General features: G+C 40.4%; 3 protein-coding genes across 3 annotated transcripts; all 3 read right to left on the bottom strand.

The window, feature by feature from the left end:
* Window positions 1-719: 719 nt before the first annotated feature.
* Window positions 720-2,714, bottom strand: LOC103984669 (protein HYPER-SENSITIVITY-RELATED 4). Its single transcript, XM_009402215.3, has 2 exons — window positions 1,535-2,714; window positions 720-1,423 (listed from the first exon to the last, which is right to left on the bottom strand). Exons 1-2 carry the CDS (start codon window positions 2,519-2,521, stop codon window positions 1,061-1,063), a joined length of 1,350 nt encoding a protein of 449 aa, XP_009400490.2. The 5' UTR covers window positions 2,522-2,714; the 3' UTR covers window positions 720-1,060.
* A 5,458-nt stretch (window positions 2,715-8,172) lies between these two features.
* LOC108951173 (putative callose synthase 8) lies at window positions 8,173-12,636 on the bottom strand. Its single transcript, XM_065108410.1, has 3 exons — window positions 12,532-12,636; window positions 10,819-10,915; window positions 8,173-9,127 (listed from the first exon to the last, which is right to left on the bottom strand). Exon 3 carries the CDS (start codon window positions 9,022-9,024, stop codon window positions 8,539-8,541), a length of 486 nt encoding a protein of 161 aa, XP_064964482.1. The 5' UTR covers window positions 9,025-9,127; window positions 10,819-10,915; window positions 12,532-12,636; the 3' UTR covers window positions 8,173-8,538.
* Window positions 12,637-14,032: 1,396 nt separating this feature from the next.
* Window positions 14,033-16,208, bottom strand: LOC103984668 (protein neprosin). The gene is made up of 7 exons (XM_009402214.3): window positions 15,770-16,208; window positions 15,598-15,684; window positions 15,297-15,512; window positions 15,027-15,191; window positions 14,890-14,943; window positions 14,666-14,812; window positions 14,033-14,577 (listed from the first exon to the last, which is right to left on the bottom strand). The coding sequence occupies exons 1-7, from the start codon at window positions 15,932-15,934 to the stop codon at window positions 14,200-14,202; spliced, it is 1,212 nt and encodes a 403-aa protein (XP_009400489.2). The 5' UTR covers window positions 15,935-16,208; the 3' UTR covers window positions 14,033-14,199.
* Between the last annotated feature and the right edge of the window lie 5,424 nt (window positions 16,209-21,632).

Raw genomic sequence — 21,632 nt, forward strand, 5'->3', positions numbered from 1 at the left:
GTCTGGCAGATTCCATTAATCTTTGTTCTCACGCAGTATATATTTCCAATCTTGCAAACAGTTTCTCCTCAGCTTTCGACTGATATCAATCAAACCACCGAGTGTTTTCTTGCTTCCATCCAATGATTTCTGTCAGGCAGATGCAATCAAGGCGATTCAATTTCTTCTGAGACCAGAAGCTATTAACGGAGCTCACAGGCGTACGTATGCGTCGAAATATAGGATCGCATAGAGGAAAACTGCAGCATAAGCATAACAATTGATAGTCATGTATGGTCACATATACATGGGATGAGGTCACAGGAAATGGGTTCCCTTCTCGGTTGATGACGGCTTCCCGAGGACCCATCAGGAGGAGCGAGCTCCTTTTAGATTTTACCTTCGCCCCATGGCAAAGCTTTATTTATAGCGCAGGCAAAATTTAATTCCTTCTTGTCAGAAGACCTGAAGCAAACAATCAACAAGAGAATCGATCACAAGAGTGCATATAGATTTCCTGTTGACGTGAACCATTTCATCTTATTATTGCCAGAAATCAAAAGCAGCAATGAGCTTAGGTGGGAGCTGCGGCAGACCTCTCATATCTTATTCGAAGTCGCATTCTATCACGATATGTTGTTTTCTCCGGTGATTCAGAAAGGCCTTTAGAAACAGAGGAGTCTGTAGGTAACTCCTCTGTTTTGCTTGCTCTCTCCTGTCAACTGTTGCAGGTGCAGCACTTTTGTTACGTGTGAGACGACATTGTTTATTAATAATTGATTCAGTAATCACTGCAAAAACAGAGAAGTTTGTAGTCGCAAATCTCACTTGGTCTTTTTTTTTGCTTTTTGACTCTGTCAATATGTTCATCACGTCGTTGATTGAGGTAAGTGTTATCACGATGCCATGCATCCTTTGCAATGTACTCTCTCTTGATTATTATTGTTATTATTCGGTTTCTCTGATGCATTGAGATGAAATCGTAAGACGCTCCAGTGGTTCCTTCCGCAAGTCATGGGCAGGTGCTTGGCCTATACGCATATGCCCTTTTTCGTCATCGTCTCGAATCCTTGTGTGGAAACTAAGCTTCGGCTTCCATCGTCTTTGCTCGGAGGTACTCGAGCAGCCCCTCCAGTGCAGTGTCGGCGTCATCGCTCCGCATCAGCTGTTCGGCGACCTCCGCAGGGGTCACCTCCACCTCCCGTATCAGCCCTTCGATGTCTGCAAACAAGCTGTGCTCGTCGATGGCGTGGTAGTTGGAGGCCAGCACTCTGAACGCGTGAGGCCCGCAGTAGCCCATGTGGATGTGCATGTCCATTCTGCCAGGTCGGAGAAGAGCAGGGTCGAGTCGATCCTTGTAGTTGGTGGTCAACACGATGATTCGCTCTTCTCCGCTGGTCGACCATAGCCCGTCGATGAAGTTGAGCAACCCCGACAGCGTTATCTGTAACACATGAGCAGACATCTCTGGTAAGTGATTGCTAATTACTTGATGGATGATCATGTGCTTGATTAGTCCTGCTCTGCAAGAGAGGAGTGGAGGATCGCATCTGACCTTATCATCATTGGACGTGGACGGAGACGTGGCGTCGGATTCCTTCTCGTCCCGCTTCTGCAGATCCACGGAGCAATCGATGTCCTCCACCACGAGGATCGACCGGTTTGACATCCCCACCAGCAATCTGCGCAGGGTGGTATTCCAATTTACTTCAGCAAGCTCCAGATCGTAGATGTCGAACTTGAGATAGTTGGCCATGGCGGCGATCAAGCTCGATTTGCCAGTCCCCGGCGGCCCGTAGAGAAGATAGCCGCGCTTCCAGGCTTTGCCGATCCTACTGTAGTAGTCCTTCCGCTTCACGAATCTCGCGAGATCCTCCATCACCGCCGCCTTGAGCTTGGGGTCCATCGCCAATGTGTCGAACGTGGAAGGGTGGTGGAGGTTTATGGGGCACCACCCGTCCCCCTCGTTCATGTGGAGCTGCAGCGTCCTGTCCTGCTCTCTGATGGCCTTGGCTTGCTCGAGGATGAAGGGCAAGTAGGAGTGGAGGATCTTGTCTTTGTGCTTCTGGTGGAAGCTGACCACGAACGACCTCGACTCGGTGGCGGAGCTCGAGAAACGGTTGTTGGTGTGGCTTGACGATCGGTCGACTTGTTGGCTGATCAGTTGCCACTTGAATTCGATGTCTTGGTAGACATCGATCATCTCCTCGCCCGGTTCTAGCGAGACCACCATGCTTTTGCCTTCCTCCACCATGCTTACTCGCAGGGATCGCATGCTGCGGTTGATCCTGGTGGACAGGTAAGTCCTGGCAGCGTCGAACACCAGGTTGGATGCGTAGCCTTCAGCCTGATCGATGACGATGGTGTGCTCAGAGGACAGGCGGGATCGGAGGCAGTCGAACCTCGAGAAGATGTAGTCTCGGAGCTCGTAAGGAATGACGTCGTTGACGACGGTGCGGGCCAGCATCATAGACGCTGCCACCGAGGCTGCAGTCGTGAGGGCTTTCTTGTACGACTCGAAGAATTTGTTCTCTGCAGCCATGGACGCGAAGGTGGAGGTTTCTCTGTGCCTCTCGATCAGTGTGGCCTTCTCTCGCTTCTCCTTTCCACACACACACACACACTCTCTCTCTCTCTCTCTCTGTGGAGATGGAGATGGTTTGTTTAAGTCTTGGGGATTGTATTATAAGGAATTGGGAGCAGTGGCTTCTGATTCCACGGAAAAGTCGTCGAAGGATGACAGGGTATTCACACTACTTTCTTGGGCATAATTCTCTGGCCTTTCTTGGGCGCCAATCTTCCTATTCGTACCGAGAAAGCTTCAGGTCTGCTGATGGCCGCATGCAGGTCGATGGAATCCTGGTCATCCTTCGAGTCGCCCTCGAATCAACGGTGCTGCTATGCTCCACATCTAGAACTTGTAGACATTGTCGATTCCACAAACGTGGAAATGCGCTGTGGTACTCCAGCATCACCGTCACGTAAAAGCGAAAAGAATAGAAAGAATAAAAGATAAAAAAATTTATTAAAGAAATTTTATTGAAGAAACTTGATTGTATTCACATATCTCTTTCTTATTTATACATATTAGGAGGAAGAATTTTCTTTAATAGAATAAATGATTTCCTCATATAGTTGGAAAAATCTTATTTACTATCATGCTCCCACAAGATGGTGTTCCTATCAAGGATATCAATCTTGGATCGATGGAAAGTAAACAGTTTACGAACGAGAGGCTTCGTAAGGCAAGAGCAGATCGTTGTTGTTGTTGCTGCGGTTACGACGGTGACGACTGCAGTAGAAGAGAAAGCTGCAGCAATGGAAAAAGAGGAAGAAGCTGCAGCATAAGAGAAAGCTACAACGATGCTACAACAGAAGAGAAAGCTACAGTATAGGAGGAAGCTGTAGCGATTTGGTGGAGAAACTTGCAACGATTTGCTCTTAGCAGAAGTTGAGGATCGACAATGATGGAGGATATAAACCAGGAATAACCTTTGTATATGAACAAATACTAGAAGACCATAATATGCAGTGGAATTAAATGGAATCATAATCAAACAAAACACCAAGATATACGTGAAAAACCTCTTCAATGTGAAGGGTAAAAACCACAGGGCAAACTAGAGATAATCCATTATGAGAATAATGAATTTACAAAACTCAATATCTTGCCCTAAACCCTAGCAACAATCTCAAGAGAAAAACTATGATACAAGGATCACGTCACTGCCCACAATATCTAAAACCTCCCCAAGTAATCACAGTAAGAGTCTACTGTAGATTTGATCTAACCTGAGATGAGAACACTGTTAGATGATTGAGAACAACCTCTCTGCGTTGTCCTTGTCTTCTTCCCTTTCTTTCTCTTCTTTTTCTGCCTTGTTTTCTTCCTTTTCTTTGGAATCCCGTGGCTCTATTCTTCTCCCACGTTGCTGCCCTATTTAAGCCTTTTTTTGCCTCCAAAACGCAGCCATCACACCCCTTCTAATGTTAATTAGAGTTAGGTTAAGAGGGGGTGTGGGCTGTGGGCTACCCAAGCCGACTATGGGCTGAATCTGTGGGCTGCCAGCCCAACAACCTCCCCCTTCAACCCATAAGGGAGGATGTTCCATGAGTCTTCAATGTGAAGCCATACCGACCAACTGTCGGCATATCTCCTATCTTTCTTTTGGTAAGGTCTTCGTCAACATGTCTGCTCCGTTGTCATCTGTGTGAATTTTCTGAAGCGGCAATTGCTTCTCTTTCTGCTCACTTTCAACTGCATCCTAGTAACTCTTTGGTTCACCTGCATCAGTAAGCATCACATACTCATCTTTAGAGTATCTTCTGGAAGGTTGACGTTGTCTGGAAGATTTTCTCAATTGAGGTTCTGCTGGAACTTGCTCTCCTACTTCTTCTTGCTCAACATGTCCTGCAGGTAGATCAACATTAGGCTCTACACTATCTTCCTACACATCTCCCCCATTGATATACTGGAGGAATAACTGTGTCACAATCTACTAATTCTTCTACAGAAGTATTGGCTAGTGCCTTCTTATTCAAATCTTCAAAAGTTTGATCCTCAAAGAAGACTACATCTCTGCTTCTAAACACCTTCTGCTTTTCTGGGTCCCAAAGCCTGTAACCAAAATGATCATGTGAGTAACTAAGAAAAATACATTCTTTAGTCTTACCATCCAGCTTTGACCTCTCATTATCTGGAACATGTGCAAATGCACGACAACCAAATACTCTCAAATGCTTGTAGGAAACATCTTTCCCTGACCATACATGCTTTACAACATTACCATCTAGGGCTGTACATGGTGATAAGTTGATCACATCAACTGCAGTCCTCAAAGCCTCATCCCAAAACCTTTTGGGTAGCTTGGCCTGTGAAAGCATACATCTGATCATTTCCATGATGGTGCGGTTCATCCTCTCTGTAATTGCATTATGCTGAGGTGTACCAGGAACTATCATCTCATGTTGGATCCCATGTGGCCTGCAATAGTCATTAAACAATCATATATACTCACCACCATTATATGATATTATGCATTTCAATTTCCTTTCTGTCTCCCTTTCAACCATAGCATGAAACTCTTTGAAGATATTAATCACATGATCTTTAGTCTTCAAAGCATAGGCCCAAATTTTCCTGAAAAAATCATCTATAAAAGTGACAAAATAAAGTGCACCACTTATACCAAGAACATCAACAGATCTGTTAGGAGTTTTTGTCCTCAAAGGATCACATACATCTGTATAAACACGGTCTAAGGCATGCATTTTTCTAGACAAAGCAGGAGTAGTAAATGAAACTCTATGTTGTTTACCTGCCAAACAATCAATACAAGGGTTCAGATATATATCTCTGAGGTCTGGTAATACCTCTTTCTTGGAAAGAGCTTGCAGCCCCTTCTCGCTCATGTGTCCCAATCGCCTATGCCACAACTCCATGCTGAAGTCTTTTTCTATAGCATTTAACTACTCACCATAAGCTTTAGCCTGCAACCTGTACAAAGTATGACATTTCTTTCCATTAGCTATAACAAGAGAACCCTTACTGAGCTTTCATTGTCCTCTGTGAAATCTGCTTTCATAGTCTTCATCATCTAGCCTTCCAACTGAAATTAGATTTAGCCTCAAGTCAACCACATGCCTCACATCCTTAAGCACCAACTTGCAGCCCAGGTTGGTCTTTAAATGGATATCACCCATGCCTATAATGTCTTTGTGTCATAGTTGCCCATCTTGACAATACCAAAATTTCCAGACCTGTATGTAGCAAAAAACTCTCTTCGTGGTGTAGAATGATAAGAAGCACCTATGTCAATCACCCACTCAAGATCCTGACACACACAAGAAAAAATATCATCAGAAGGAGACAAAATCAAATAATCACCACCTTGCATTGTAGTTGTAGTATTATCCTTTGACTCTGTAGACTCCACTTCTTTTTCCTTTTTCTTGCTCTTCTTAGGTTGCTTACATTGGTTCTTGTAATTCCTTTTTCACCATAGTTATAGCAAACAATATACTTTTTTGATCTTGACTTGCTTCTACCCATGCGTGAACTGCTTCTAGACTTTGACCTTTCTCTGTTCTCTGAGATAAATGCCTGTGAATCATTATGAGATGTTGTCAAACTCTTTCTTCTCAACTCCTCATTCAACAAACTGCTTGTTATTTGACTTATAGTGACAACATCACCTGGCGCAGAATTACTGAGGGAAACCACCAGTGTCTCCCAACTTTCTGGTAATGAACTGAGAAGTAACAATGCCTGCAACTCATCATCAAGAGACATTTTCATAGAGGATAACTGGTTAGTAATACTTTGCATTTCATTTAAATGTTCAGCAATAGAAGCATCCTCTCTATATTTTAGGTTCACAAATTTTCTGATAAAAAAAGCTTTGTTGTCTGCTGTTTTTCTTTCATAGAGACTTTCCAACTTTTTCCAAAGAGAATATGAAGAAATTTCAGTAGAAACATGATGAAAGATACTATCATCAAACCACTGTCGAATAAATCCAATTGTTTTTCGATCTAACATCTTCCACTCATCATCTGTCATAGTTGTGAGTTTTGCACTATCCCCCCTGCAAAGGTCTATACAAATCTTTGCAATACAAGAGATCTTCCATTCTTGGTTTCCATATCATCCAATTGTTTCCATTTAAACTAATTATGCGAGAAACATTACTAGCCTCCATGTTCAAATCCAAAATTAAATCACCAAAACCTTTTTGATGGGGGATATAAACCAGGAATAACCTTTGTATATGAACAAATACTAGAAGACCATAATATGCAGCGGAATTAAATGAAATCACAATCAAACAGAACACCAAGATATACGTGGAAAACCCCTTCAACATGAAGGGTAAAAACCACGGGACAAACTAGAGATAATCCACTATGAGAATAATGAATGTATAAATCTCAATCTCTTGCCCTAAACCTTGGCAACAATCTCAAGAGAAAAACATGGATATAAGGATTACGTCATTGCCCACAATATTTAAAACCTCCCCAAGTAATCACAGCAAGAGTCTACTGTAGATTTGATCTAACCTGAGATAAGAACACTGCTAGATGATTGAGAACAGTCTCTCTGCGTTGTTCTTGTCTTTTTCCCTTTCTTTCTCTTCCTTTTCTGTCTTGTTTTCTTCCTTTTCTTTGGAATCCTATGACTCTATTCTTCTCCCACGTTGCTGCCCTATTTAAACCTTTTTCTACCTCCAAAACGCAGCCACCACACCCCTCCTAATGTTAATTAGGGTTAGGCTAAGAGGGGGTGTGGGCTGTAGGCTGCCCAAGCCCACTATGGGCTGAATCTTTGGGCTGCCAGCCCAACAGACAGTTGACAATGAGGCAGCGGACTGTGATTGATGCATATCACAACCTGAAGACGATACTACGGTGGCGGACAACTCGAGCCTGGGGTCGATGTAGGCGGTGTCGGTGAAGAAGAAAGTCGCATGGAGGAGAAGAGGGAAGGAGCAGACAAGGGTTGGAGAGGGATCCACTACCGAGGGCGAGTAGCCGACCGTACCAAAACAGGCCCTCATTATTGTGGTGGCACCTGATGGCGACGTCGGGTGTGATGAAGGCAGCGGTTGGGGTAGCAACGAAGATAAGAAGAATGATTGAAGAAGCTTTATCGAAGAAATTTTATCGAAGAAGTTTGATTGTATTCATGTCAATCATCTATTTATATAGGTTAGGAGGAAAAATTGTTATTAGAGGTGACTTTATAGAAGAAATAGAGAGATTTCTATTAGGCACGCACACCGAGCGAGACCATCGCCTTCGAGGAAGAGAATGGTCGTCGTTCGAGCCATGGTGATGCGGCGTCGAAAGATCACATGGATGGGATGGCACGAGAATGGCGAGGAAGGAAGAATCGACAACGCGATACATCCTACGTTTACTCGTCCGGTCGACTTCCCTTCGGGGCAGACACAGGCAGGCAGGTCGAGATGTTGATTCACCTCAGGTCCCGCATGGGACCCACCACCGGTAGGGAGGTCCTCTCAGCCATGCCTTCCGACGACACCACCTACAATCCAGAGCTTTTGTAGACCAAGAAAAGAACCTCCGATACCGTCAGGCCACATACACCGAACAGGACTCTCATCGCAGACACAACCAAGGAAGCGAAGACCCTGAGAATGCGGATCATAAGTTGAAAACTTGCCAGAATTAGACTATACAAAAAGTACTGCCCTGCATTGCATGCAGTGCAAAGTACCAGTTAAGTAATTGAAAAAACAGCTCGACCAATATAGACAATCCCATCAGTTACTCATATTTCATGCTTCAGCACCCATTATTTAATTCCAGAATACAATGTTATTATGCCTCAAGTCTCACTTTGTTGATCTATATAGAATTTTCATTTACTGGACATGACTGATCATGAAGTTAGTCGAGCGATCATCAGTTCTCGTGTGTTTAGTGCATTACCTTCAGCACTGGTCAACATCACCAGCCATGACAAACCCGTAGACATACTGGAAGATCAAGAAGCGTTGAGCCAGGACGATCTCTAGTATGCTCACTCTCCCATCATGATTCAACTCCTATCTGCTGCAATCCCAATTCCTCCAAGGTTTTCCATCCATTTTTTCCAGTCTGTCCAATCATCAACTGTCTTCTGCCACTCAAATCCGGAAGGGTTGAATACAAATGCTGCAAACATCCGTGAAGCAACCTAGAAACACAGAAAACATGACGAACAGGTACAGCGTCCAGCTTCGATGTGAATTTCCATATACTTAATAGACAATCAACAATATCAACAGCTCTAGTCCTCAAACAAAAATGGCTGCGGGAGTACATGCGGTAGTTATCAGAAAACTTCGCATGAAATAGTACAAAACCATGGCCCGTAGTTCTATATTTTGCACCTCCATGCAGTATTGTCCTCCCATAGTAATGGGCTTTAGTCCCAAGCTGGTAGGTAAAGACAACACAAGCCAGTTGCAGCTGCATTAGAATAAATTCACCAATAGCTGTCTGAAATCCCTTCTCCAAACCAACTTCCAAAACCATAGGCAGAACCAGTAACAAGCCCAGCTGAAAGATTGACTGTGAAGCTAGAGCATTTTCAAGAGGCTTGCCATTTTGCTGAATGCGTGGATCCTCCAGAATTGACCTTTCCAAACCACTCATAACTAAATATAACTGCCCATATAAGAACACACAGACAGTGAGTACATTTATCTGAAAAAAAATAAAAGCAGGTATCATTGTCCGATTTTTTCTTATGAAAAACACAAGGATACAATTTTAGCAATCAAATAGAAGAACATAGGATATGTTCACTGTGATACAACATATTCACTTCAAACATCCATTAGTACTTTAACTGATGAAAACATATGCAAGGATTGTTCCTGTAATATAAATACAGCTCCTTGCTAAAGGAGGTTCCCTATGTGTTCCAGAATAACATAACCTACCAAAGTAAAAGAACTTATTCCAAATTCAAAAAATCCATTTTCAAATCCGGAAATTCTGATTTCAATTCTGTTATAGCAATAGACTAGTTATATTAGCCACAATGTTTCCCCTGACTACATGCTTAGAGATTTACGCCACACCAGAAAGTTCTGCAAAGACGATAAGTTATCATTCCACAAGACAGAGGTCTCCACTTATGCTGCACAAATTTCAATCAATTGTGAATTGTTACCTCTTGTTTGCCACAACGTTTCCTGCTCAAGCCTGGATAGAGTAAAATGTAATCAGAAAATCCATATTTCTTGTTTGGGCACAGATACATGCCCACATCACCCACTACTAAGTTTCAGTTATTTTGCACAAACATCCAAGATAGTTTTGCAGGCTAGCACATTCATACAAGCTGGACTCTAAAAATAATGCCTTTTCAACCTACACTGTTAGGCTGTGCCTGAACATGAAGGAACATGTAGCTAAAGAATGAGAGGAGGCAACATGTGACTTAAAATCATTTATCACAAGATAGAAACCAGTAAGGCCTTCGAAGAATGCACATTAGTCAAGTATGGTTGCTGATCGAGAAAAATAGTGTTTTCCTTATTCGCAAGGATTTTCAGATAAAAGTTTCTTACTTATACTCGCCAAATACTTGAGCAAGTGTCATGAGTTGTTTTGTGCTTATGAGTCCCATTATAGATATATTTTGGATTAAGACAACTATTTGACAAGCAGGAGTCTTTTATAGATATTTATGTTTCCTATTATAATAGATTTTTGGATCTAAGTATTGAGCAGTTAAGAAACAACATATATAAATGATTTGTGTTTCCGAGATGAGAATGTTGAGATGGATGTATGGAGTTACTAAGAAAGATAGGAAATGAAATACTTCTATTCGTAAACAAGCAAATATCGCTTCGATATAAGATAAGATAAGAAAAAATTGTGTAAGATGATATGAGAATGTACTTAGAAGATCTCCAGATGTAGTAGTCAAAAGAGATGAAATGATTAATATTAATAGTACGAGGAGAGATAGAGAAAGACCTAAAAGGACTTTATTAATTGATCTGAAAACTCCAATCCAGTTCTGGTTGTAAAATATCACGATCAGTTCAGTCATCTAATATACTTGTTCAAACCTATCTTTGAGTCCACTTCATAGACGATGTGATAATGCTAGATGCTTGATATTATGACTTTATTCCACCTCTTAAAATTTATTAAATCTCCTGATGGATCTTGCAATGCATCGTAGACACACAAATGAGATTAATTAAATAATTAAATCACTTATGCTGCGAGAAAAGTTAACATAGTTTCAGAAGATATAGAAGTCCGCCTCAATCAGTGTAGAAAAAATTAGGTCAGTCAAGTATGTACCTCTTCCAGTCTAAGAGATATGTGTTGAACCGACGAGTGCCACACTTGCTTGACGCAGGATCCAACTTATGAGCCTTCTCAAATACATGAAAACGACCTTCATTGGAAGAATAAAAATCTTCTAATATAGAAACAAGTGAAATAAAATAGCCCAAAAAAGATTATGCGGATTAGTTAGGCAAAATTTCAAAACTTTTTTTAACACGAAAAAAATCAATGTTAAAACTAGCTGACAATGTGAAAAAACTCTAGAAACAATCTCAGATAATAAGGTATAAAAAAACAAGTCCTTTCTCAATTTAAAAATATTTGGCAAGTTAGGACTACATGATAGTGACAGGCTATCATGGCTTTAACTTGACCACATATGTGACGTGCATCAATAAACCATCTAAAGAAAGATCAGTAGAAAGTAAGTGAAAATCTCCTAAGACACATAGATTTCTCACTCGAATCTGCTCATCGTTATTAAATAATCTCCAATATCATTAAGGAATTAAAAGCAGCCCAGAGATAGCTAAATCAAATTATTTTACTCGATCAATTATCAATTCGACCAAATTCTCCTCATTCTTTCTCCTTTATCTTAGTCACCCTAAACATCACACCCGAACCATGGACAAGGATGTGATGCTGATGTGACAATGGTGAAGGTCGAGGGAGATTAGATGATGTTCCGTCTGAGAATTTAGGGAAGGCAATCAAAGGTGTTACACATGATCCATGCCTGTACACTCACCATTTCAGGTCAGCTGTAGTCTGCCTCAGTAAGCAAATTGCAGCAGCTGCCAGCCCACTGTGGCTGGCATGTAGGATTACAAAGGGAAACATTTTTACTACTTCATTCTTTTAAATATATCAATCGAAATAAACAATCAGTTCTTCACAACTTACATATCAGAATATTTATAAATAATAAAACAGTTTATGATCATTTCACTGATAGGAAGAAAGACTTTTAAACTAAATAAAATTTGAATATTCATGATTTCTAAAAAAAATCAAATTCATCGAATCAAAATAGAAAGAACATAATCTTTTATTTGAGACGAGGAAAGTAACCCAGCAGAAAATGTTATAATTTCATATAGTTGATAGCAGAAATGAATTAAGTAATCCCTACCTAACATGCTCTCAGTAAGGCCATCACCCTATATTCCTTCCCCCTTATAGTTTCGCACCTTTTGTAATGGGTTTTGAGGACTGAAATTTATCACAACACAAAATCTCATTTCTAGTCAAACACAAAGTCACCTAAGCCTCCAACTCCATCATCAAAAAAATTCTTACTCTTAATTAAATTAGAAAACCCATCAAAACTACTCCTAGCCATCTTTCTCCCTTGGAGACCCAAAAACCATCACAAGCAAGAGGAAACAGACATGGATTCTCTGTTCCCATATCCAATTCACCGATCAGGTAATTGCACAAATCTTTAGGAGGTCTGATGTTTTAATGGACGGCCATCCTGCATGCATTTGTATGTTTTTTATTTTATAGCTAGATTAGACATCATCGCCTATTGCAGAAGTTCCACCGAGATCGAATGTCAAAAAATGAGCAAACATGAAGAAATTCGTAGAAATTCCTTCCAATAGGGTAAGGAACTGCTCTTGGGAAATCAGTAAAGAAAACTGAAAGAAAGGAAGATAGATAGAAAGAAACAGAAACGAATAGAGCGAAGAAGAAAACAGTTGTGGGGTTTCCATTTACAGAGGTGGGCGACGCGAGGGTTGAGGGTCTCGATCTCGTTGGCGACGCGTAGGATGGGGACGAGCTCGCTGTCGACCGACGAGGAGGGTCGCCTCTTCCTCCTGCGGCACGTTCAGCATTGTCGGCTTCCTAGACTGTGTCCGCCTGACCTTCGAATCAGCGGAGCCGTTCCCTCCTCTGCCGGGAGGATGTTTGCTACCGCTCGCCATCTCCTGCTGCTCTCTCGTTTCTTGCGTTTCTTCTTATTGTTCTTGATGTCGTTTCTTGATCTTCTTGCTCCAAGGGAAGGAGGGTCGGTGGGAGCGAAGCTGCTGGGGCGAGAGAGCGAGCATCATTGCTATATGTTTGGGCTCTCCGTACGTCGAGTGTAGACGAAGGAAGAGCGAGCATCATTGCTATATGTGGTAGGAAAAGAAGAAGACAGAAACCAAGAAGCGAGAGATCAAAGGAAGACGAAGGGGCGGTGGTGACGGCGGTGCAGCGATAGGTGGCGGAGCCAAAGACTCATCAATTAGTGATGTGACTGACGTTTTTGTTTTCGGAGCCTAGGAATCGATTCATCACTATCGATCCAAGGTTTACAAAATGATTTATATGGGAGATTATTGCACCTCCTTACTTCGTATAATCACTTTAAAAATAATAAAATATACTTTTTTAATTATCAATTATATTTTGAATAATTTTTTTTAAAAAATCTTTAACTTTATAATTTTTTTCAGCACCTTTATTTTAAAAAATTCTGATAAAGTATTAATTTTTTTTATAAATAATTATTTTATTACTATATCTAACTTATTGTTTGATATTATTATTTTTCCCCTATGTCCCATCAGATTTGTCGTAGAAAAGAATGTCATCGTCGTATCCCCTTCTTACTCTTGCAAGGGTAGTGAGAGTCATCGTCATGTGTGGTTCTTCTTTGCTCATGCAATCTTTCTTCCTCTATGCTTCGTTGGATTTGTCATAGGAGTCATCTCGTGTAATTTTTCCTCCCTCTACCCTATCAAATCTAACGTGGAATATGTTGTCACGACCTTTCCTTACTCATGCAAAGGTGTCGAGGGCCATTATCATTGTACCCTCTCCTTACTCGTGTGAGGGTACCACATACAAGAACTGATCTAATAAAATGAATAAGACGTAAGGACGACGACAAACACAATATAAAAAGCGAAGGCAACGGTACAAAGTTAAAAAGAGAATTTTTCAAATGGTGTTACGTGAGAATTCACCCTTATATTTTTATTTCTCATAATATTTAATTTTCATATATGTAATATCATTTTCTAACTCTGACATAACTCTAAAAATATTAAATTACTCTAACAAATATAAAAAATTCTTACATCTTCTCACTCTTCATATCCTCTAATAAAAAATCTTATTATCTAACGGATTTTTAAATGCACTTGAACGAAAATTAAGAATATTTTAATATATTTCAAAATAAATCCTCATTCCTTTTTAATTAACCATAGAGTTTAAGTATATAAAGAGCTGTAGCGTATAATTCTCCAATATATTTCCCAACATTTACAGGCCTCTGAAGCTGTATACATTTGGCAATCCAGATTCCATGAAAGTAGATGAGAAACAGAGAAGGAAACATGAGGAGAAGAAACAAATATCTTGGACAAAAAAAATGCTCGAGTAAACCTCGCTTGATCAAGAGCATCTGTGGCTTCTTCCTGGGCCGCCGTAGTAGAAGTAGTTCCCCCACACCCGGTTGATTCCGCCGTGTATGTCGTAGCAATTTGGATGATCCGCAAGCACCCGTAGATTTGGTACAGGGATCAAGCTATTGTCCCAGTCCACAACCTGCAAGCTGCGGAAATAAGAAGCTTTCCCGAAGCCTTCCCCGGCATAATGTCCGCTGCCCATCTCGGTGGAGGTGTGGAGCCCCAGCGGCTGCGTGTTCACGATTTCTCCTCCGAACTGTACCATGCTCGCATGCTCCGACAAGTGGGTGAACAGGAACGAGGGCCAGTAGCCTAACAGCACACCTGTTCCCAGCTCCAGCCACCAGTTCCCGTGGTCTGGATCCTGTACATGTACAACACATCATCGACCCTCTGAACTCACACGTACACCATGTCGATCGATGTGTTATGGCGATGGCACTACCACGTACCTTCCACACGAGGAGACTGAGATCGTACTGGCCGCCACTGTAGGCTGACACCGGAGAGATTGCAGCTCCGATGGCGATCATGTTATTGGTTTGGATGAAACCCGAACAGAGAAGGTTATAGCATCCCGTTGCTTGATATGCATCGCTCTACAAAAATTCAAGATGAGTTGCATGCAGATGATTAGATCATTACTCCCATTTTAGAGTGAGTGATTTATCCTTACCGTCCAGTAGGTGAAGAACCTTGGAGAAGTATCACCATACAGCTGCGGGCTCACCTGAGGCAAAAAAATTACATTCGAATTGGGCTAAAGGAGTTCGTGAGAAAGGACTAATCGTGTTCATCATGAATTAGTAGTACCTGCCATCCAGCTTCGATGGTGTTCAGATCACTGCCAAAAGTTCCGGAGATGAGCCATATCTGTGATAAGCTGAATTCATCAGGACTGGAGACCTTAGGTGCCCACACATTTAGGCTTGCTTTCGCGCCATAGTATTGATCTCCCACTACATACCCTACTGCATGCTGTAATCATGGATTCGTTCAAAGAGATGTTAGATTGCTGTTGACACAAAGAGAATTTAGGCTTTGATGAGCAAAAGATAATGTCAAGCCACCACTGAAACTAACCTCATGCCCGCTGCTCTCAGAGTCATGCCTTGTTCTCACTGCTGGCTTCCTGCCAAATCTCTTCACTGAGCTGGCACGCAAGATGTCTTCTTCTTTCGTCCTCTTGATGGCAACAGTTCCATCCGGACATGACTCCCCGGAAGTCCGCCACAACTGGAAGCTGTCATCGGTTGTGGTGCCAGCTGGATTATGGCCTCTGGGTCTCTCCGGCGGATCCTGCAAGAACTCAAGCCAACGAAGCTTTTAGCCTTCCCAAGATCCATGTACGAGGGTGAGATCAACGGAAGGAGTTTTGCATTACCAGAGGTTTCAATCCTTTCAGTCTGGGGTGATCAAATGCGGGTTGGAGATGAGAGAGCACACAGTCTATGAGATCACCGTCCGGACTCTGTTTAATAGGCCCAAAAGAAAGAAACTTGAAGACTTTGGTTCCAGAAAGAACAAGAAAAGAACTAGTAAGCATTTGGAACCACCTGAATTGTCTTCACAGGTGGCTTGTTCAGCCTCTTGACATGGGCTCTTATCCTCCTGTACTTCCGAAGCTCTTCGCCGGGCCGGAACGTGTTGTTTGCTGCGGCTTCCGAGAAGACAGGACTGATAGCGGCAAGGAGAAGAACACCCAGAGGGAGGAGTGTCATTGGAAGAGACTTGCAGTAGCTAGAAGCCGTTTCTATGAGATTTTGGAGTTGCGGTCCTTCTCATTTTCTCCCTCTTCCACCAGAAAACGCAGCTCTCATCTATTCTGCAATTAACCACCATTTCCGGAGCTCTGACAACACATATGATGTCTCTCCTTTTCTGTCTTCTGAACAGCTTCGAAAAAACTCTCTAGCATGAAGTGATGGATTGAATGTAATAAGAGGTCGTGGTTGAAGCGATTTCCACTCTCTCTCTCCCTCTCTTTTCTTCCTAAAATGATGTAATCTATATAGATGGGTGTAGAAAAGAAAGAGGTCAGGTATCAGAATACATCCAACAATGGCCAGCATCTTTAGCTTTTTCTTTTCATTTCTTTGTTCTCTCTCATTCCTTTCTTTTGGTTTTAAAGGAGGCATTCAACTTGATTCTGGGTGTCCCCCTGAGTTCTTTTTCTCATTTCCCTAGATGTCTTGTGTCAGCCATTGTTTTCTTTGAGGAGGCCTGTGTCAGTTTTTGTTAGGTGATGAAGATTTTAGATGACAAAACAATGGCCTGTGCTTAACCTTCAAATCTCATGTGGGTTGTGCATCCATCAAATTCACCAATCAGGAAGAACTGCACTATGCTTATGCTTTGCTGTTAATGCTACATTCTGAGTCCAAAGTTTCCACAAAATCTGGGACCATCATAAAACCCAAAGCAGCTGCCTAGCGATAGGTACATGTTTTATGTAATAGCTTGTGGGACAACCAGAAAGAAGAGAAGGGGAGAAGAAAAAGAAGACACCTGCGAATGGTGCTGTCTCAAGGTGGGGACTCCACCTTTGGTTCTGTTCTATCTGCCACCATCGATGATGCTTCCCATTCACACAACACACTCTGTTGGCCTAATGCTTTTGATCTGTTCTCTCCAGCTGCCGAACTCACATACGTAGCATTCCAACACGAAGCAGAGCGAAGGATGCCAACGCAGTTAAAGATATCCTAGTTTATTTTTCTTTCTTCTTCCTTTCTTTTGCTTTATTTTTCTTGATCTCCTTTATTTGTTGTTCATATTAAATCAGTAGTTTCGCTCCGACCTTTGTCAAATGAGCTTTTTTTTTTCTTTTTGTTGGACCAAAAAGACTCAAATAAATTCATGTAAATCTTTTGGGTTCATGTGGTTGGCTGGTGCTCCATAACAATTTGACCACATGAAACTTCATATGTTATTCATCTAGCAGCTCACTGTGCCAAAAAAAATATTCTTACATGATAAACAAAAGCTTAGAAAAAAAATTATTTATTATTTTATAAAAAATAATTACCCGAGACAAATGAGTATGGTTATGAGCTATAAAAACTGACCTCCCTATAACACTTTATTAAAAGTGAGCTTTTGTTTTTGATAGTAAAGAGAGAATATTCTGTAAAATATTATGTAATGAGACGACCTTTAACCAACTTTAATGATCTCAATTCAATTTTTTGTCTGTATATGCGATAAAAGTGGAGATAACTTGCAAATACTTGCCCATGTTCACATAGGCAAATCAATGGAGGACAGCTTTAGTCTCCTCCTTTCAACCTAGACACCACACAGAAACTATGTATTGCATGGTGATTGATTATTGATATCCTCCTATCATTTATCCCTCCCCCTCGAAGGTGTACTTTGAGAGCTCTTTGACGATAGTCTTGAAGTATGATATTTGGTTATGTAACACATTGATTTTATACTCTTAAAATATCTAATATATTTTGAGCATGCCCAAATTCAGAGCCTAAGCAATGAGTTAGAGATTTTGAGGGAGGCACTAGAGACTGAAAAAGCCATAATTCTAAAGTACTAGGAGGAGGTGTTCATCGACTATAATACTTTCTTCGAGTTCAGGATGAGCTTAGAGAGATCGAGGGTCATCTCATATCAGTATATGTAACTATGTCATCATAGTTTATTTCAAGATGAGGTATCTTGAGGTGAAAATCGAGGAAGATCTATTTATCGAGTACCTCGAAGATAAGAATGTTCTGATAGCTATCTAGATACTCTTCAATGATAATCTCAGCTCCCTTTGATTCATATGAGATTTAGGTTTAATGATCCGTCAAACTCGATATCACCTTTCAGATGAAAGTTTTGATGGAGAAGAGAATTATTATAAAAAAATCCAAGCATAAAATTGAAAGAAAATATCCTCTATTATATATAAAGTTAAAGTTCTAAATATGAGACTTATGAGACTTAAAACAATGGAAATAGAATAATGAAAGAAAGCTTATAGGTGTATGAAAATGTAGGTTGGAGTCACTATTGATCTTTGGTCTCCTTTCTTTGCTACTTAAAAACTCATCCTAAGGTTTTGACAATGAGCATTAGGTGTTGAGGACTTTTTATAGTAGCAATGAAGCTTTGGGATGGAGCTTTGGACTATTGGAACCCAAGGAAGAAGGCTACAAGTAGAAGAAGTTAGTTACAACTATACATAATTCTTCCCTCTCTTCTTCTCGCTCCTTAAAGCTACAAAACTAAGCTTGATTGGCTTAAGACTTTTTTAATTTCCTTTAGATAGGGGCACATCCCTTATTTTATAGGATAAGAGTGCATTAAGTCTTTTTAAGTTTTAAGTTTTAAGGGCTTTTTTTTTTAGCTCAACAATTAAGATTTCCCTTGTAGAGCATACACCCTACTTGCTTGGTGGCTATCCCTGTTTGGATAAAGGCCGCCCTAATTTAAATCCTATTAGGACTTAGATTGAGATGACAATGCTATTGTATCTTGGGCTTAGGCTTTGCTTGATCGAATAGGGTTGAATAATATTGAGATTGTCTTTAATCATGGCTCTTCCAATTGGATGACTCACGTCTTATTAAACGTTACTTTGAAGTTAGGAAACTCAGCTTTAATATCTTCTTTGAAGAACTATTTTGTTACACTTGGTTGCTACCCTTTATATCCAATTTAGAAGATTGCTCGGCTCATTGTCTAACACGGAAGGCTCGAACAATTTTAAGTTCTCAACATTTACAACTGAGTATATCTTCATATCAGGTGGTAACTCAAGTTGACATGCATTATCTCCAATCTGCTTCAAGACTTTAACTTTCTCCATGATGTCTTTAAAATTTAGGTTTTTCATATACATGTCCATATAATCTTTGAAAACTAGTTATGACCTGCATATGTATAGACAAGCAAAGACACAATTAAGGGTTGTGAATTACTACAAATATAATATATACTTCATGTGTCATGCTTGCTATAATTTGGATTGTATTCGAAAGTATTGAAGTGGTCGATGAAGGGTGTGGACAATTATCTCCTTCTCTAGGAGATACACACTAATGTTTGTTCGCTTAATGTAGCATGAGTAATTTTTTTATCATAAGTAGGATAATTCTTTTGAGATAAATATCTTAAAGTGATATGCCACATATAGACCATCTTACATCAAAACAGCCCCTATCATGTATCCCGATGCATACACCTCTAACTCAAATGTTTATTGTAGATTTGGTAAGGCTAGCATGGGTGCCTCGATGATTTTTCTCTTTAACAAGTGGAACATATTATCATGCTTTTCCATCTACTCAAATCTTTGACCTAGTGGGGATTGGGTTTTGTCAACCCATATTTTGAGCATATTTTTATTTGTGCCTCCCACTATGACGTGTTTCTTCTCATGAGGTTAGATTTTTTTTTTTACCCATCACTTCGAGCATTTTTTTCCTTGTACCTCTTGCCATAACGGATTTCCTCTCATTGGGAGGCAAGTTCTCCCAATCCATGCAATGTATTGATTTGTCCTTTGGCATGCCTCTAACATAGTTGTCAACAATCTCTCTATTAATGACAAAAAAAAATAAGACGGTTTGAGTCTCATCATGAAGGTCTATATGATGAGTGATGGGATGAGCATATGTTATATCTCGGATCTTATTTGTGAATCGAGCAACAAGGTTCATGAGCATCTCTTCCTGCCCTTATTTGAGTTTGAGAAGTGTCGCCGCTAAGGGCCAAAGGCATATGTTCTCGAGAAAGTGTAGCTTAAACTCCCTCACTAGCTAGGAAAGAGAGCAGATGGAAAACGACTTTAGACAAGTGTATCATTCTCGCTAGATCTTCAAGGTGTCATATAAAGGCATCTAGATGTGAAAAGCTATAATGTGCTCCATCGAATCAACATTTTCATCGAACGTTTTCAAGGATGGAAGACAAAAACTCACTGGAATTAGTTCTTCTTAGATTTTCTAGATGAACGATGACTAACCTGAGGTGGGGTTGACTAACGCTTCCCCCTTTAACCGCTAAAGCTCTCATCGTATCTCCTCTAAGTATTGGTCTATTTGTCATAGTTGGACACATAGGGAGTCCTCCATCAAGTCTATTGATTGAGCCTTAGATTCAGATAGGATATATTGAGGGTGGTGCAACCTGCTAAATTCCACAATTGAAAACTCAAGTTCCCTCTTGGCTAACGGTTTAGAAGCCTCGGCCACTCCTAGTGTTGACACTATGTCAGGTCGAGGAGCCTTGATAGGTATCGATGGAACTGAGGACTATGATTAGGCTAGTGGCTTCGCCTACTATATTAACTAGGGAAGAGTGGGGCGACAACCTATATTATCATCATTAATATTTGTGCCTACTAGGTGAGATTTAAGAATATCTTGATAGAGACAAGTAAGTAGCTTGAGGTCATCCCCGAGAGTGAGAGATGTGACTCGTTGAATAAATATCAATATCTCAAATGCACAAAAATGATGGCTAGGACCTCCCTTAAGTGAAAGTGCTATAGGTAGGGACAAAAATTTTTCACTCGAGTGTTTATTGAGAAGATCAACGAGCGAACATTTCTACAATATTGTACCCTCCTTTTAGCACTAAAATATTATGGAAAAATATTAATGATGTCCTAGTCAGCCCGATGTGGTTTTGGCCTATATGCGTAGAATGTCTGAGTGGCTAAGGTGGAAACACCGAGCTCTCAATGTGCCACCTATATGAAGATTAAGGTCATGAGATGTTTTATGACAGTCCCTTTGATGCCTAAGTTAGTAACCCGAAGTAGGTAAGTGTGGTGATGCATTGTAAAAAGTGACTTCCTTATAACCTTATTATAAGTGAGTTTTTTTTACCTAGTAATAAAGAGAGAGAATATTCTATGATATATTCTATGCTCATTGCCACATGAGTAGACCAATGGAGGATAGCTTTTGTCTCTATAGTCTAAACACCAAGTGTTATATGGTATTGATATCTTCCCTATTAAATATGAATGAAAGCAAGCATCTCAAAGCAAGCATCAATGATTATAAAATATGAATGAAAGCAAGCATCAAAGTTCAAATTCAATTAATCCGATTCGATTAATCAGTTTCTAATATTAAGTAATTTAAAAAATATATAAATTTTATATAAATTGGTTCAGTTTAATTGAATTGAATCAGAATTTCGATCCAATTGGATTAACATTCTTAAAAAAAATTACATCGCAAATATCATTCTAAACTTCTCAAAAATTATATATTAGATATAAAAAGAAAAAAAAAACAATAACATGACACACAAAGATGAAACTTCTCCCAACAACCACCACCGACAAAGCTGAGAGTATAGTAGGTGAGGGTCTTCTTCCATTGCAACATACTACTAGTCCATAACAATATACTATCAGCATCAACGAGCTTAAAAGGAGTGTATCTTATTGATTTAGAC

Source organism: Musa acuminata, chromosome BXJ2-5 (assembly GCF_036884655.1).
Source record: "Musa acuminata AAA Group cultivar baxijiao chromosome BXJ2-5, Cavendish_Baxijiao_AAA, whole genome shotgun sequence".
Lineage (NCBI taxonomy): Eukaryota > Viridiplantae > Streptophyta > Magnoliopsida > Zingiberales > Musaceae > Musa > Musa acuminata.